Source organism: Echinops telfairi, unplaced genomic scaffold (assembly GCF_000313985.2).
Source record: "Echinops telfairi isolate 266 unplaced genomic scaffold, ASM31398v2 ScPeMD7_3;HRSCAF=10, whole genome shotgun sequence".
NCBI classification, from domain to species: domain Eukaryota; kingdom Metazoa; phylum Chordata; class Mammalia; order Afrosoricida; family Tenrecidae; genus Echinops; species Echinops telfairi.
Window position 1 is genome coordinate 45,921,148 of NW_022103899.1, and position 16,322 is coordinate 45,937,469.

Consider the following 16,322-nt stretch of genomic DNA (forward strand, 5'->3'; position numbering starts at 1 on the left):
CCCCCCACCCCCAGTGTTTGGGAACTGTGATCATCATCGCCGTCCCCATTTTACAGGTGAGGAAACAAGAGGCGTAGGGAAGCAGGGTAGCTGTCCACGTCCCAGAGCTAGAAAGTAGTGAGCTGTGTGACCCTCTGCAGGCAGGTCTCTGGGTGGCTTCAGGATCCTGTCCGTAGGCCTCTTTCTGGCTAGCTGCCTGCTGTGGGAGAGCCCTGGCTCTATTGGAGACCTGGAATTACTCCCCTCCCCCCATAGGAAGCAGGTGCACCTGGTCCATGAGGGTATTAAGGATTAAGAGTCAATGCCCTGGGACCACAGGAGGGAGAAATTTTCCACTTGGGTCACCCAGTCCCCCCTATCTGAAAAGGGGATTCACCCGGGGCCTGCAGGAAAGGAACGGGCCTGAGTCAGAGTGTGGGGGCTCTGAGTTGGGTCGGGAGCCAGGGCAGCCCTCTGGGCTTCCGGTTCCAGCCTCAATTCCACTGGGCCTGGGAGGACAGTGTCTGGGGAGCTGGGCGGCTCAGCAGAGGCCAGCTGGAGGGGGGAGGGGAAAGAGAGAAATAAGCTGGGATGCAGGCCTGGGGACAGCTGATCCCTGCCCACCTGGGGCCTCCCTCCCCCACTCCAGGCTCAGCTCCGTTTTGCTGGTGCAGCAGATTTCATGCCTAGGCCAGGCCATGTCCCCTTACCTCATCCTCCCCTCCCTCCCAGCAGCGCTGGCCCCTGGGAGAATGGGGGTGGGGCTGGCCCAACTGGGCCAGGGACACTTCACCCTCTTTCTCCTCTTCCTTTCTGGCCCCCACCCACAATACACATTGCACCTGCAGGCCATGAGGGGGCTTGGACTGTTCCTTATGGGGGACCCCTCCCTGGGGCATAGTGGGACAGCGGGAGGGGGTGCCTATTCCTGTGCTCAGGCTAGGCAACCTGCCTGCCATTGAGCTCAGGAGGCCCTGAGTCTCCCAGCTTTGTAAGCTCAGCTGCTAAAATTCCTTTCTCCTGGCCATGGTCAGGACAAGATTGGGGGCAGGGTGGGCAGTTCTAGAAGGTGTTCCCAGGGAGCATGGCCTCAACTCTCTGTGGCACTTGGGTGTCACCAGGTGCACTGGAGCGAAGACTGGCCCCCTCAGTGCAGTGTGGAGCCCCCAGCACACACTTGCCAGCTGGGAAGGCAGCTCCCAGCCTGCTGGCACAGCCTCTTTCAGAAGCCTCCCACCCCCTACAGCCCCTCCTCCACTGGCTTCCTACCCAGATGGTAGCCAGAACCACCACCCCAGGAGCGTGAGGTGTGTCCACTCAGAGCCACCCCATGTGACAAAGTAGGGCTGTCCCTTTAGGGTTTTCTGTCGGGAAGCAGCCTGGAACCTCGCCCTCCTGCCCAGTAACTGGTGGATTTGATCAACAGTGGCAACCTTTTCGGTGAGGGCTGAAGCATTTCACCATGCTACCACCACAACTCCCTGCAATAACAAGCAGACCCAACATTTATTAGCATTCACTGGATGACAGACACATGCTAAGTACTTTACATGCTGCTTTTAATTCTCATAACCACCCTCAATTTACAAGAAATGGAGCTTGTTACTGGGAATTGGGTGAAGGTTTGCAGAACAAATCAGTTTTCCAGCCAACAATTCATACACGTTGTTTCATGTCATTGATTGTCATCCCCACAATGTAACAAAGCCCACTTCCTCCCTCCCTGTGCTCCTGTTTCTTAACCCTTTTGGAACAATGTCCGTGAGTAAATACTGCCCCATTGAGCTCAATAGGTTGCTTCTTCTAAAGTGGATGCATCTCCTTAGTGTCTTTGTTCCCCTTAGAGACCTGTCTACTGCTTGGCTGAACATGGAGCCGAGGTGTGAGTTCAGTCAGACTGAAGGGTGATTAAAGGTCATGGTCTCAAGGGTTCCTCCAGGCTCTTTTCTGACATGTGAGCCTGGTCTTTCAGATGATTTTTAGGTTTGTTCCATAGTTTTCTTCCACTCTAGCCAGGCCTGTCTGACGTGATCCCAGTCAGGTGGTAATGGGAGCCGGGTACCATCTAGTTTTCTGGTGTCCGGTTATGGAGGCTGATGGAGTGGTCCATTAGTCCAGTGGACTTCCTCTTTACATGTGTCTCCAATTTCCATCACTCTCCTTGCTTCTGAACCGGGAGAGACCACTGTTTGCACCTTAGATAGCTACAAGCTTTTAAGACCCCGGGCCCTATTCACCATAATAAGATGTAGAACATTGGCCTTGTCCACTGCATTATGCCAGTTGACCCAGGTGTCCCAAAGACCATGATCCTGGGCCTCCAGCCCCCACCCCACCCCCCTGACTCATTCCCTGAAACCCTCAAGGTGTGTGGTTAGGTCTAAGACTTTTTCATGACTTTGGCCCCTGTATGTTCCATTCTGTCCATGGGTGCCATGTAACAAAGTTAAATGCCCATATACAAATAGCTTGCCGGTCCGATCTGTAGTTACATAGACTTCCACTCTCCCCCCAACACCTTTCAGCTATGCGTCCACTCACGCGTCGTTCCCCAAGACGGCAGGATGGTGTGTCTTAACAGTATTTGCCTCTGCTGCCTTTTACCTGACACCCCTCCCCTTGTCTCCCCAGCCTTCACTAAGTGGAGCTTCTAAGAAGGCAAATGCCTTGTCCAGGGTCTGCAGAAGATACGAGGGGCCTTTGAAGACCATATGGGAAAATGGAATGAAAAGATAATGGAGTTTTTAAAGGCCCCGCCCCTGCGATCTCTTGCCCTTTCAGTTCTTGGTCCTTAGGCCAAGGGGGAGCTGACACACTGGTGGTGGTGGTGGTGAGTGGGGAGGTGTTTGTCTGCCCAAGCAGTGCCTCCTGGTCTCCGGGAATCCCATCTCAGCTTAGGCCGCTCTCTCCTCCTTCTTCTCTCTCTTGCCCTACAGTGCCCCATCGCAGGATCTCAACCACCATAGCTTCCCAGGTTCTGTCTGTTTGTGTCTTCCTTAACAAATGTTTCCATAGCCCGCACTGAGCGCTCCCTGCTCTAAGTGGTTTCCAGACAGCTCCAGCTTGGTCCAGAGTGGCTTCCATAGTAGTCCCTGAAGGAAGGAGAGTTCCACACAGGGCACCTTGGGAAACAGGTGCTGACCCCAAGGAAAATGCCGGATGGAAGGCGCCTGGGGGCTTCCGTTCCCCACATCACTCTGCTCCTGTGGGCAGTGCTAGCCCTCCCCTCCCTCCCCTCTAAGGCTGAGTGGGCCAGGCTCCCTGTGCATCCACATCACCCTTGTCGCCCCCTCCAGACTTCCCTCCCGTCTTCCACATCAAACTCAAGGACCAGGTGCTGCTGGAGGGAGAGGCGGCTACTCTGCTCTGCCTGCCTGCTGCCTGCCCCACTCCCCGCATCTCCTGGATGAAAGGTGAGCACACCCCCAGTGCCGAAGGTTGCTGCTAGATGGCCTAGACCCTGGGGACAGGACAGATGGCCCTTGGCAGAAGGGCAGGATTTGGGGGGGTGCGCTCTGATGGTGCCACTCAGCAGCCCCTCCTGCCCACAGACAAACAGTCCCTGCGGGCGGAGCCCTCAGTGACCATTGTGTCCTGCAAAGATGGACGGCAGCTGCTGAGCATCCCCCGGGCAGGCAGGAAGCACGCGGGCCTCTACGAGTGCTCGGCAACCAACGTGCTGGGCGGCACTACAAGCTCCTGTACCGTGGCAGTGGCCCGTGAGCAGCGATGGGGCAGGGATGGTTGGGGCAGGGATGGACCTCAGGGTATGGCATGGGGCTCACTGGGCCTCCCCGCATCATACCAGGTGTCCCAGGGAAGCTCCCGCCCCCCGAAGTCCCCCAGACCTACCAGGACACGGCACTGGTGCTGTGGAAGCCCGGAGACAGCAGAGCGCCCTGCACTTATACACTGGAGCGGCGTGTTGATGGTGAGGGTAGGGCCGGGCAAGAGAAAGGGGAGAGGCTCAGGGGGAGACAGGACGGAAGTCCCCTCCCCAGGCTCCTCACACACACCAGGGCGGGCCACCCTCCCCTCACCCTGCCATAGGCTGAACCCCCTCGTGCTCCTGCAGGGGAGTCGGCCTGGCACCTCGTAGGCTCAGGCATCCCCGACTGTTACTACAATGTGACGCACCTGCCCATCGGCGTGCCCGTGAGGTTCCGGGTGGCCTGTGCCAACCGAGCTGGACAGGGCCCCTTCAGCAACCCCTCTGAGAAGGTCCTTGTCAGAGGCACTCAAGGTCAGAGGATGGGTGCTCAGGGAGAGCTGGGGAGCCTGTGCCCGGGGGCAACCCTGTGGCTTACCCCCACCCCCTAGGTGCCAAGCTGAAAGTTTTCATTCTTGCCACCAGATTCCTCCGCTGTGCTCCCAGAAGCCCCTGTTACCTCAGGGCCAGCCAGGGCCCCGCCTCCTCCTGACTCTCCTACCTCACTGGCCTCGCCCCCTCCCCGGATCCCAGCTTCCCCAGCCCCCCTCAGCCCCTCACCTCCCCCAGCATCCCCCAGCCCATCCTTGTCCACGCTCAAGGCTAGGGGCCCACTGCCCCAAACGCCCCCACGAAAGCACAGGGGCTTGCTGGCTTCTCGAACGGCAGAGCCCACCGCCCCCAATGGCCAGGTCATGCCTGGTGAGCCCAAGTCTTCCATCCCTGACATGGGGACCCCAGCCCCAGCCTCCACCCCTCGAGGAACTAAGCCAGTGTCTTCCACGACTCCTCAGTACATGGTGACGTCCTTTGTGTCCGCACCCCCAGCCCCTGAGCCCCCCGCTCCTGAGCCCCCTCCTCAGCCCACCAAGGTGACTGTGAAGAGCATCAGCCCGTCCAAGGACACTGTCAGCTCCCCTGGAAGTGGCACCCCAATATCTCCAGGGCTAGAGAACACCACACTTCGACAGGGCCCCCCTCAGAAACCCTACACCTTTCTGGAGGAGAAAGCCAGGCAAGAGGGGCAGGGGCAGGGAGGGGACTCAGGATGGTGGTGGGGGGAACGACCCAGGACCCCCATCCTGGTGGGGTGGGCATCCAGTGCTGGTCTCTGAGCCAGGCACCACACCAAACTGCATGATTTCATCCCCTTCTCCCTCTGACTGAGACGGGGAGGCTGCATTGTCCCCTGCTCACAGATAGGGAGACTGAGGCTAGAGAGGCTGGGATTCGAACCCAAGGGCCTAAGGGTCAACTCAAGCCCATGCTTGGAGCCTTCCTTTCTGGCTCCAGCTACCCCTGACCTCTGAGCCTGGGTGCCTCCCCCGCCAGGGGCCGCTTTGGTGTGGTGCGAACGTGCCGGGAGAACACCACAGGCCGGACCTTCGTGGCCAAAATCGTGCCGTATGCGGCCGAGGGCAAGCAGCGGGCGCTGCAGGAGTACGAGGTGCTGCGGACGCTGCACCATGAGCGGCTCATGTCCCTGCACGAGGCCTACATCACCCCGCGCTATCTCGTCCTCATCGCCGAGAGCTGCGGCAACCGGGAGCTGCTCTGTGGGCTCAGCGACAGGTAGCCGTCCCCACCAGGGAGTGTGCAGGGCCAGGCTGGGCTTCCCCCTACCCCGCTGGGTTGGGACATTACCTACCTCCCCCCAGGTTCCGGTACTCAGAGGACGATGTGGCTACCTACCTGGTGCAGCTCCTTCAAGGCCTGGACTACCTCCACGGCCACCACGTGCTGCACCTGGACATCAAGCCGGACAACCTGCTGCTAGCCGCCGACAATGCCCTCAAGATCGTGGACTTTGGCAGTGCCCAGCCCTACAACCCCCAGGCCCTGCGGCCCCTGGGCCACCGCACGGGCACGCTGGAGTTCATGGGTGAGTGGACCAGGCTGCTTCTGGGTCTGTGATGGAGCGCCCGCTAGAGGGGCAGTCGCACATACACACGAGAACCGGGCCTCCTGCAGCCAGGCACGGAGTACTTCCTTGGAACTCAGCAGCCAACTGGATGTGTTTCCCTTGATCTGTACAATAGTCCCCAAGATGGGCCTCAGTCTCAACTTCTGTTGCAGATGAAAGGCGCCCGCGTGGCTCTGTGGGCTAGGCATTGGGCTGCTCATGGCAAGATCGGTGATTCAAACCCACCAGCCACCCCTCGGGAGAAAGATACTGCGCCTGCTCTCATCAAAGATTGACAGTCTCAGGAAACCCCATCCCCGGTAGCTATGAGTCGGAATCAGCTCGCCAGGAGTGAGCTGGGATTTGCCTTTGACAGATGAAGAGTCCCTGGGTGGTGCAAACATTCATGTGCTCAGCTGGGCGCTGAAACCTTGGCCGTTCAAATTGGCCCACGCCAAAGGGTGTCCTGAGAAAGGTCTGGCTTGTGTACTCCCCTAGTATCGTTATGTGCTGCACACATAGGGCCACCACTGCTGGAAGCCACTTGAGGGCAACTGGTTTGGTTTTTTGACAGATGAAGCAATAGGAGGTGATGCGAGGGTCAGTAGATTGTTCAGCACCAGATAGTTATCAACGGTAGAGCTGGGTGTTCGAAGCTGGAGGGACTCAATTATATATATATAATATATATATATATAATTTTTTTAAGCTGCCATTTAGCTACATGCTGAGCTCTTGCTGCATTACCCAGTGCTGGTCTGCAGGCCGAGTCTGCAGCGAGGTGGAGTACAGCACCCCAGCAGGGTCCCCAGCTAGGCGAGGAGGGGCCAGTAGGCTCCAAGCCTTCCTTGAATTCTGGGCGTGAGCACACCCTATGTGATGGACACTGCCTTCTCGCGAGCTAACCAGAGGGAGCTGGTGACCCTGGTTCTCAGCTGCCCTAGAGTCCTGGGGACTCGGCTGGGGTGGCTCCTCAGCTACCCTGGGGACTCCCGAGGGCCACCTGCCTCCTGTCCGGCTGCTCTGGTAGTACCCAGACACTGTCCCTGCTCCTCGGGCCCCCAGGGGCTCCCCTGCTTCTCCTCACTCCCCTGCCACCAGGAAGCAGGGTCACTTTGGCCTCTGTTTCCTGTCAGCTCCTGAGATGGTGAAGGGAGAACCCATCGGCTCTGCCACAGACATCTGGGGCGCGGGCGTGCTCACCTACATCATGTGAGTGCCCAGGCCCTGCCCACCGTGGCTCCGGGACCCCCTCCTCCCACTTCCTGCGTCCCCACACACCGGGCATGGGGCCACTCCTTCCTGAGCCCTGTGGCTCTCTGCGCCCCACCTTCACATTCCCCTCACCCAGGTGTGGGCCTCGACCCCGGTGTGCTCACTGAACTGTCTCTCACAATAGGCTCAGCGGACGCTCCCCCTTCTATGAGCCAGACCCCCAAGAAACAGAGGCTCGGATCGTGGGGGGCCGTTTTGATGCCTTCCAGTTATACCCCAACACATCCCAGAGCGCCACTCTCTTCCTGCGAAAGGTCCTCTCAGTACATCCCTGGTGAGTTGATCCCAAGCATTCAGATTCCTAACCTGCAACTGCCCTTCCCAGCCCTGCCAAAGACTCTTCATTCCTCCCTGTCCCTTGATGTGGGGCTACTACTGCTACTAGGACTCTCTGAGTGGTGCCAGTGGTTAAGTGCTCGGCCCTTAACTCAAAAGTTGGCAGTTCACATTCATCCAGAGGAACCTCAGAAGAAAGGCCTGGTTACCTACTTCTGGGAGGTCACAGCCATAGAACCTGATAGGGTGCAGTTCCACTCTGTCACACATAGGGGTCCTCCATAAATCAGAATCCACTCCATGCTCCTGTGATTTAGTCCAGCTGCTACTAGTGGTTGTACAGCCTACCTATGAGACAAGTAGAATCCCCATTGTTGCACCCGAGATGGGGAGATTGAGCCCCAGTAGCCAGGGTGGGCGAGGCTCCGGAAGCCAGCCCTATCAGCTCACCAATCTTGGCTCCACTGGGCAGGAGCCGGCCCTCCCTGCAGGACTGCCTAGCACACCCCTGGCTGCAGGACGCCTACCTGATGAAGCTGCGCCGCCAGACGCTCACCTTCACCACCAACCGGCTCAAGGAGTTCCTGGGTGAGCAGCGGCGCCGTCGGGCTGAGGCCGCCACCCGCCACAAGGTGCTGCTTCGCTCCTACCCAGGCTGCCCCTAGTGGCGAGGACCACAGCCGGCCTAGGGCTTCACCTCGGTTCCCGTGCCACTGATGGAGGACGCCGGACATTCCAGGGCCCACGCTGAGCCGGGTGGGCCTGAGGCTTTGACACCACCAGCACCAACACCTGGCCAGGCGATTACCTCATGGACCTGGGGACAGAGGCCTGGGCTTGGGCCTGCCACCACCCTGACAGAGCGGGAGAGCCCTTGGCCACGCTGGGGGGTGGGGTGGGGGGTCAGGAAGAAGGGCAAGAAGGGGATCAGGAAGTGAAGAGGAAAAGAAGGTGGGATGGGAAGGGGGTGGTGGGGAGAGCACAGGAGGAGAGTGGAGGAGGGGAGGAGGGGCACCAGGTAGCTGGCCGGTGGGCCAGGAATGGATGTCAAGGAAGCTGGGACAGGACTCAGCCAGAGCTGGACCGAGAAGAGGGACAGGCAGGGGCGGAGACGAGAGAGGACTTGTGGGGTGGGGGGCGGCCAGCTGCTGGCCTGCAGGAAGGAGAAGCCCAGAGGGTGGACAGAGGGTGGATCGAGATGGGTTGGCCACTCAGGCCCTTGGGTTCTGGCACTCAGTGCTGGCCCAGGGATGTCCCCATGGCTCCCTTCATGGCCTTTGACCTTCTTCCCATTCGTATTTATTTATTTATTGACTTTTATGAAGTTTTCCCTTCCACCCAATCCCTCTTGTCCATGTTGCCTTGACCATCTCCCCAGCCATTCAGCTGCCTTGCAGCTGTCTGTCTGTCTGTCCCATGGAAAATAAAAATGGCAAGCAAGCAGGGTCTCTGTGTGGTCTGTGGGGAGTCAGTGTGGGGGGATGGTGGCAGGGAGGAGACCAGCTAGAGGGGCAGCTTGGAGTCCTGGGACAGGCACTTCTCTTCTCTCTGCTAAAGGAAACCCAGGCCTGCTGGCCACATACATCTTCTGGGATATACTAGCTAAGCCCCTGGGGTCCTCCATGTCCTCCCCTGACCCCCAGCCCCTCCATGGCCTGGTCCTCAGAGTTTCTGGAATCATGGCAGAATCACTAAATCCCCCCCTAACCTTCAAAGCAATGTCTGGTAGCTGCCCCCCCACCTCTTCTCATATGCCCCCCATCACACCTTTTTAGGCATGTTGGACCTTTGTCTTGAACCAGGCCAAACCCCACTCTTGGTCCAGCTACCTTCACTCTGCCCAGGAGACAGGCCCTGAGCTCTGGTTCTGAGCCCAGGAGCAGAGGTTTCATCCCAGTGGCTGGTGAGAGCTACGGAGGGTCCGCCCAAGCCCTTGCTGTCAGCATCAGAACCCAACTTGTCTGCTGCGTGGGGGCCACAGGCAGACCCTTTCCTGCTTGCCTGGTGGAGAAACATCAGCCTGGGCTGCTTGTCCTCAAGGTCAGCCACCTGTTGATGTCAAGGCACCTTGACTCTACCCTGTCCCCTGGAATGCTACTGAGGGTCTTAAAGCTGAGCCACCCTGCCCTGGAGGGCTGTGGAGGCAGAACCCCCTTCCCAGAGAGACTACTTCCTCCCCACTACCCCCACCCGAACCCCCTGAAAATTCTGCTCTTGGCAAGTGAAAAGAAACTGAACCTGAACCAGGAATGGGAGAAGAGCGGGCCTTGTGTGCCACTGGCTGTGGTTGTCTCCTTTGGCTCAACCTCCCTCCCAGCCTGGCCCCTCCTCTCTGGCTTCGCAGAGCCCAGGGAAGGGCCAAGCCCCATCATAAAATACCAGCCAGCTGGACAGGACCAGAGGACGCCTTCCCACCTGTCATGTTAACGATGAAGATACATAGTTTGCCTGTGAGGATCTCCATGCGTTCCCACCCCCACCTTCCGCACTACTACAAGTGTTTTCATATAAAAATGAGGTGCCTGGATTCATATCTTGATAAATGGCAAAATTCCTCTCCCGTCCCCCACCCTCGGATCTTGAGCGGACTCCATCGCCATTGGAAATGGCGTGTGAACTGCTTGTTGTAAGCCCGGAGGAGCAAAGGTAATTTATGTCACTAGAGCTGTGTCAAAATTGCTCTGATCAAAAGGTGACAGCGCTCCACACCTGGGTGGGCAGTTACAACGATTGGAACATTGCTCCTAGCCCGTCGGTGTCCGAGCGTGACAGACAGCACCCCGGGGAAACCAGCTGAACCTTCACCCGGATGGGTCTGCTGCGCCAACGACAAGACCGAGAGCTGGGGCGTTGGGAGCAGTGCTAATTTCCGGGGACCCTGCCACGTCGTAGCGAGTGGGGCAAGTGGAACTGGGGCGCGGGTTCGCCAAAGCCTTGCATGCGGGTCCTTGCTGGATGTCTCAGTTTACCGCCAGGGGGCACAGCCTGGAGCGGACGACCCTGAAAGCAAGGCGCTTCCCGATTGGTCCGGGCAGCCACGTGGTCGTCTCGTGGTTGGTTATATGGATAGAGAAGCCCGCGGATATCAGGCTTCTTTCAGGGACACCCCACAAATGCTTGCACCCCCCCGCACCGGACGGTGTCCCCTGGAGAACACGTGGGCTGGCTGTCCGGAGACTGGCCTGGGTGTCCAGTGGCCCCAGCAGTGAGCTGACAGCCCTGTCCGCTAGGGGCGGGGCCGGGCCTGGCCCTCCAGGAGTGGGATGACAAAAGGAGGGGATGGGGTCACGTCCAGCCGCGCAGCTGTCCTGGCTCTGACGCGCGGTGCACCCCAGAGCCGCTCGGGTTTCCCCTCCCGGGTCTGCAACTCCGGCTGAGCCAGCATCCCAGGCGTCCTCGGGCTAAATAAGGAGCCCGCGTGGGTCGCGGGCGGAGGCTAGGGTCCCGGGGGGCTTAGGTCAACCACGCCAAACAAGGTAAGGAGGGGAGCGATGTATAAAACCGGGGCCCAGGGTTGAGCACCTGCCCGCGCTCCTCCTGTGCCATCCCGAAACACGCCGTGCAGCCTGTAGCCCAGTCCGCGGACCTAAGTCCCCACGTCGCCCCCTCCACGGTGAGTCCCAGTCCTCAGCCCAGTCCTTGGTTCGAACCCGGCTGGGGCAGGACCGAAGGTGGGGTAGGCATGCTCAGCCTGGACCTCCTGTTTGCTGTCCGTTCCTCAGATGTCCAAGGCAGCTCCCGCCAAAAAACCAACACCTTCGGCCCCACCCCCGGGTTGCACGATCGATATCAACGACCCCCAGGTCCAGAGCGCGGCCATCCGCATCCAGGCCTCTTACCGGGGCCACAGGTGACGGGGAGCCCTAGGGAGGGAGGACGCTGGCGCTGCAGGGACTTGCCCGCGCGTTGGCCGGGGCGGGGAGGCAGCGCACAGAGACCGCACCCCGGGTCACTGGACCTGGGGAGGCCGGGGGGTACTGGCGCGTGAAGTGGCCGAGCAGAGTGGACGCTTTCATAACAGCCAGGAGCAGCCCCTCTTAGGGGTCCGCTGGGCCGAAAGGATGGGCAGGGCTGCGGGCCGGCCGGAGCGGTGTCGGGGGCACGCCCTGGGCCCTGACCCGGCCCACGCGTAGGTCCCGGAAGGAGCTACGCGAAAAGGGACCGCCGCGGGTGCTGGAGCCTCTGAAGGACGTGGTGCTGATCGAGGGCAGCGCGGCCAAGCTGACTTGCCGCATCTCCGCCTTCCCGGACCCGTTCATCCGCTGGAGCAAGGACGGCAAGGAGTTGCGCGACGGGCCCAAGTACCGCTACATCTTCGAGGACCCTGACGTCGTGGCGCTGGTGGTGCGCGACGGCGAGCTGGCTGACCTGGGCCAGTATAGCATCAACGTAACCAATCCCTTCGGCCAGTGCTCCGACTCGGCGCGCATCCTAGTGGAAGGTACCCGCCCCTGCAGCCCCACCCAGCGCTAGCGTCTCCTCTGGGCCTAGCCCAGTTAGGATAGGGTCGTGGCACGCCCAGTCTCAGGAGAGCCTGGAGGGATCCCCGGTGAGGATACGCGCCAGCCAGGAAGGTCCTTCTCTGGGGTCCGGCCCCACCAGGCTGAGAAGTGGCGGTGGGCTTCCATCACTAGATTCCAGGGCTCCAAGGTTACACAAAGTGAGCCGCAAGGTCACAACGTGAACCCAAGGCAGAGTCAGAGTCAAGCGCAGGTGCTTTAGCCGCCCCCCACGATCCAGTGCAATTTCCACCACCTGGAGCTGTTTCCAAGGCCCCACGAGATACGTGAACCGAGATTCCGCCTTCTAGCCGCAATCTCTGTCCTCCGAGTCTCTAATCAACTCTTTGCAGTAGGAGGGGAAGGGACGATCAATCCTGATCACAGTTGTGGCGGCGAAGCCCCGAAGAAGGTTAATGGTGTGTCCACTTACACACTGCGAGCTCAATGCATGTAATCTGTAGGACGGGGTATCGTCTGGGGAGGTCCAGCCGCGCCCCGCCTCCCCTCCAGGTCCCCCACTGGGCTGTGTCCCTCTTCCCTTGCTCTAGTCCCCGCGAAGATTCAAAAGGGTCCGGACAGCACCAAGGCGCGCAAAGGCGCCACGGTGACCCTGTGCGCGGAGATCATGGGCGAGCCTGCACCCGACGTAGGCTGGACTAAGGACGGGAAGGACATCGAGGAGGACGACAGGCAAGGGCGGGGACTGAGATCGGGGCTGGGGCTGGGGCTGCAGCCAGGGCGGGACCGGGCCCTGGAGCCCGGCGGGAGAAGGATGGGGGCGAGGCACTGGGAGGCGAAGAACACAGCTGTCGAATAGCCGCGCTCCGAGCTCTGGTAACTTGATCCGAGGTCCCGCTCGGCCCCTAGGGTGTTCTTCGAGATCGGCAGCACCAACACCACGTTGACCATCCGGCGGTCCACGCCTGAAGACAGCGGCAAGTACGAGGTCTTCGTGGAGAACTGCCTGGGGATGGACCAGAGCTTCGCTCGCGTGGACGTGGCCTGAACTGGGCTCGCGGACCTCTCCACGGCAACAAGCCGGGGGCAAGCGGGGCCCGCAGCGCTCCTCCATCTTGCTTAATAAAGCTTGCTCTCGGACCCCTTGTCTCTTCTGTTTAGCGCTGCCGTTCCCTCTCCCCTACACAATGGCACCCACAAATATTCCAGCCCAAGGTCACGGAAGGGTGGGGCAGGCGAGTGCCCGCCCAGCGCTTGGTTTTACAGTCAGTACTCGGGGCAGGGGGGTTCTCCACTGTCCCGTCGGCATTCACTTTCCAGGGGGACGGGCAGTGGAAGCTGTGACCTCGTCCACTCAACGTTTGTATCTCTCAAGTCCCACCCTCCGGTGGCTATTTGAGTTCTGGCCCCACCCCTTCTTACCTCTAATTCCTCTTCTCCCCGGGACCTAGATCTCTACTTAGGCTGCTGCCTCGGGCTGATCGCTGAACACTTGGGGCTTTTCCTAACTTTAGGTTCCAGCCACGACCCTCAGGCCCCCCACCACGCTCTCATTTAAACCCGCCTCCGGAACCCCTTGACCACGCCCCGCGACTGCCCTTAAGTTCCATCTTGCTCTTCCTCTAGCCGCGTTAGAACAAGGGCGGAGGGGGAGGGTAATGCCCTTAAGAACTACAATTCCCGGCATACTCTGCAAAGTTCTCGCGAGTTGCGAGAAGACACGTGTGCGGAAGGAGCCAGCAATAAACGAAAGGCAGACCGGGCGTAAAGGGTGCTAGTGGTAAAGAGAGATGATGGTGGGGTGCCGAGGGGTTAAGGGGTGGTGCACGGCCCTTAGAGGAAGGGCGGGCTAGGAGGCCCCAGTTGGCTCTCCGCTGGTCTGCACCAGTGTTGATTCAGGGTCCCTGGCTACACTGCGCGACAGTTTATTGTAGAGATAATGTTGAGGTTCAGTGGGTCGGCAGTAATCAACCCTCGGAATCCAGATGTTCAGCATCAGTCCTCATTATTAGGGCTTGGGCGTTCGGTAGTTTCACTCTCTGGAACACTAGCGAGCTAGTCTTTTTTTATTTTTAATCTGGGGTTTATCATTTTCATCTAGAGAGGTTTAGCTGGAATCTGGGGTTCGTCAAATGCATATCAGTTCAATACTTAGGGTTCATTCTTAGGATTAGATGAAATATCTGGGGCTTCCTCAAGATTTAAAGCTCAATATTCAGTGTTCATTATTGGGTTGCAGGGTTTAATATTTAGAATGGGATACAAAGATTTGGGGACCATAGTATAAGGGACTTCAGTGTTTCTGAGTTTGGGAGCTTGAGGAAGCAGTCTGAACAGAGTTGAGGAGGAGGTTGAATTTGTTCACGACCAGAAGGAAGCCTTTGGGGGGGGGGTGTCCAAATTGTGTGGTGAGTTTTGGGAGCATCGCTGTAAGGTTTGGGAGTCAACCGGAGTCTCAGTTGGTATTTGAGATGGGTGAGGTTTATGGGGGTCTGCCCAGGGAAGTCCCAAACTGAATGTGGGTTTAGTGAACTGGAGAGGGCTGAATGTTGGGGTTTGAGCTTGGTTTTTCTGTTGGGATTTGAAGTTTAGGTAGCGTACACCATCATGCTCAAAGCTGTGATCCTGATTGGAGGCCCCCAAAAGGGTGAGGAACCAGCAGTGGTGGCAATGAGGGTGGGCGTGGACTGGTGTGGTTGGTACCGTGGGGATGGTGGGATGGGGAACAGGAGACTGTAATGTTCACCTTTTCCTCTCCCAGGGACTCGCTTCAGGCCTTTGTCTTTTGAAGTGCCCAAACCACTGTTTCCTGTGGCCGGGGTGCCCATGATCCAGCACCACATAGAGGCCTGTGCTCAGGTAACCCCACAAGGCCTCCCTCTCCCTCCTCATCTCCTGCTCATCTCCCCCACACCACATTGCTCCCTTTCCAAAAGTGAGCTCTTTCCACCAGGCATGGCTCTTAGCGTGCACGGATGACAGTAGGAATGGTGACCTCTGGGGGTGTGTCATGCAGCTGCCTTCTCCCCTAAACCTGTTCTCTTATCTGGCCCCTTCTCTCAGATTTCACCCCTGTATTGAAAGTATGGAGTGTGGAATTTGACAAACCCACTGCCATTGAGACAATCCCGACTCACTCACTTCTCACTCATTCTCAAGTCAATGCCAAGTTGTAGTGAACGGCCCCTGGGAGTTTCTGAAACTAAACCTTTATAGGAATAGAAGGCCCCATCTTACTCCCACAAAGCAGGCTGGTGTTTTGAACTCCTGACCTTGAGGTTAGCAGCCCCACTTGTAACTACTATACCACCAGGGTTCCTATAGGGTAGACCAGACCCACCAACACCCCCTCTCCTGGATTTCTGAGGCTGTAAATCTTTATGGGAATAGAAAGCCTCATCATTCTCCCTAGGAGCAGCTGGTGGGCTTGAACCACTGAGTTCATACCCTCGCATACCACGGAGCTCATTTCTGTGTTGCTTTTGGTAACAGTTAAAGTCTCAGAAACCCACGGGGCGGTCTCGATGAGTCAGCACTGACTCCATGGCAGTGAGTCTGGTGTTTGTTTTGGTATCAGGGCAGGTAATCATGCGTTGAGATGTAGGCTCCACCACACCCTGGCCGTGGGGCCTTGCACAAATTTCTCTGCCTTTCTGAGCCTTGGTCTCCTGGTAATGGGTGGTAAACGGTAGCTTTCTTGCCTTGTGCTGATCTTGGGCTCAGGTTGACAGATAATAAAAATGGAACACAGGGAACAGATTATTTTTTAATGCAGCTTGGTAGGCACAATCTTGAGGAATTCAGGTGGGGGATGGAGAAGGGGCAGTAAGAGAAGCCAGACCAGCATGTTGATGGCTAAGCCCCCTGCACATGAGGCCGAAACTGCTTTCAGAGGTCTCCCCAGTTCCTCCTACCAAATGCTTCTCCAAACTCTTGCTTTGTCCCCAGGTCCCTGGAATGCAGGAGATTCTGCTCATTGGATTCTACCAACCTGATGAGTCCCTTACCCGCTTTCTAGAAGCTGCCCAACAGGAGTGGAACCTTCCGATCAGGTGCCTGTGCACATGCACACATCTGGAGGGGTGCCCGGGCCTCTGGGTGCTCTCAGTGGGTGGACCTAGCATTTCCCAGAGTTCAGCCTCCTATACCAGGAGGCTTCGGATTTGGGCTGAATAGTGGGTGTCCTGTGGGCTCCGGACAGGAGTCCCCTGGGGAGCACAGTCAGGTGACCAGGCACATGCTAGCCATCTCCTGTGATCTCACCAGACGGTTCTGGTGTCCCTGGGCATAGGTACCTGCAGGAATTTGCCCCCCTGGGCACAGGAGGTGGCCTCTACCATTTCCGGGACCAGATCCTGGCTGGGAGTCCCGAAGCCTTCTTCGTGCTCAATGCTGACGTCTGCTCCGACTTCCCCTTGAGTGCTATGCTGGGGGCCCACAGACGCCAGCCCCACCCTTTCCTATTGTTGGGCACCACGGTGAGACGACTAGGGGGCTGGGG

At 58.5% G+C, this 16,322-nt stretch overlaps 3 protein-coding genes across 7 annotated transcripts in view; all 3 read left to right on the forward strand.

Moving 5' to 3' along the window:
* LOC101637936 (striated muscle enriched protein kinase) overlaps nt 1-8,298 on the forward strand; it is a 43,760-nt gene extending 35,462 nt beyond the window's left edge. For both annotated transcript variants that reach the window (XM_004701805.3, XM_045297557.1), the window contains 10 exons: nt 3,276-3,392; nt 3,531-3,698; nt 3,788-3,910; nt 4,055-4,222; nt 4,334-4,922; nt 5,240-5,479; nt 5,566-5,789; nt 6,947-7,022; nt 7,210-7,359; nt 7,834-8,298. In XM_004701805.3, the coding sequence (XP_004701862.3) occupies nt 3,276-3,392; nt 3,531-3,698; nt 3,788-3,910; nt 4,055-4,222; nt 4,334-4,922; nt 5,240-5,479; nt 5,566-5,789; nt 6,947-7,022; nt 7,210-7,359; nt 7,834-8,026 (2,048 nt within the window). In that variant the 3' untranslated portion in view covers nt 8,027-8,298. The remainder of the gene's footprint in view (nt 1-3,275; nt 3,393-3,530; nt 3,699-3,787; nt 3,911-4,054; nt 4,223-4,333; nt 4,923-5,239; nt 5,480-5,565; nt 5,790-6,946; nt 7,023-7,209; nt 7,360-7,833) is intronic.
* Nucleotides 8,299-10,542: 2,244 nt separating this feature from the next.
* SPEGNB (SPEG neighbor) lies at nt 10,543-12,886 on the forward strand. Its single transcript, XM_004701806.3, has 5 exons — nt 10,543-10,974; nt 11,084-11,211; nt 11,495-11,802; nt 12,412-12,553; nt 12,731-12,886. Exons 2-5 carry the CDS (start codon nt 11,084-11,086, stop codon nt 12,867-12,869), a joined length of 717 nt encoding a protein of 238 aa, XP_004701863.1. The 5' UTR covers nt 10,543-10,974; the 3' UTR covers nt 12,870-12,886.
* A 660-nt stretch (nt 12,887-13,546) lies between these two features.
* GMPPA (GDP-mannose pyrophosphorylase A) overlaps nt 13,547-16,322 on the forward strand; it is an 8,151-nt gene continuing 5,375 nt past the window's right edge. For 2 of the 4 annotated variants that reach the window (XM_045295286.1, XM_004701628.2), the window contains exons 1-4: nt 13,664-14,468; nt 14,583-14,680; nt 15,770-15,873; nt 16,113-16,299. In XM_045295286.1, the coding sequence (XP_045151221.1) occupies nt 14,429-14,468; nt 14,583-14,680; nt 15,770-15,873; nt 16,113-16,299 (429 nt within the window). In that variant the 5' untranslated portion in view covers nt 13,664-14,428. Of the gene's footprint in view, nt 13,602-13,661; nt 14,469-14,582; nt 14,681-15,769; nt 15,874-16,112; nt 16,300-16,322 lie in introns of those variants that run through there. The other 2 variants (XM_045295290.1, XM_045295299.1) reach the window with 2 other exon arrangements.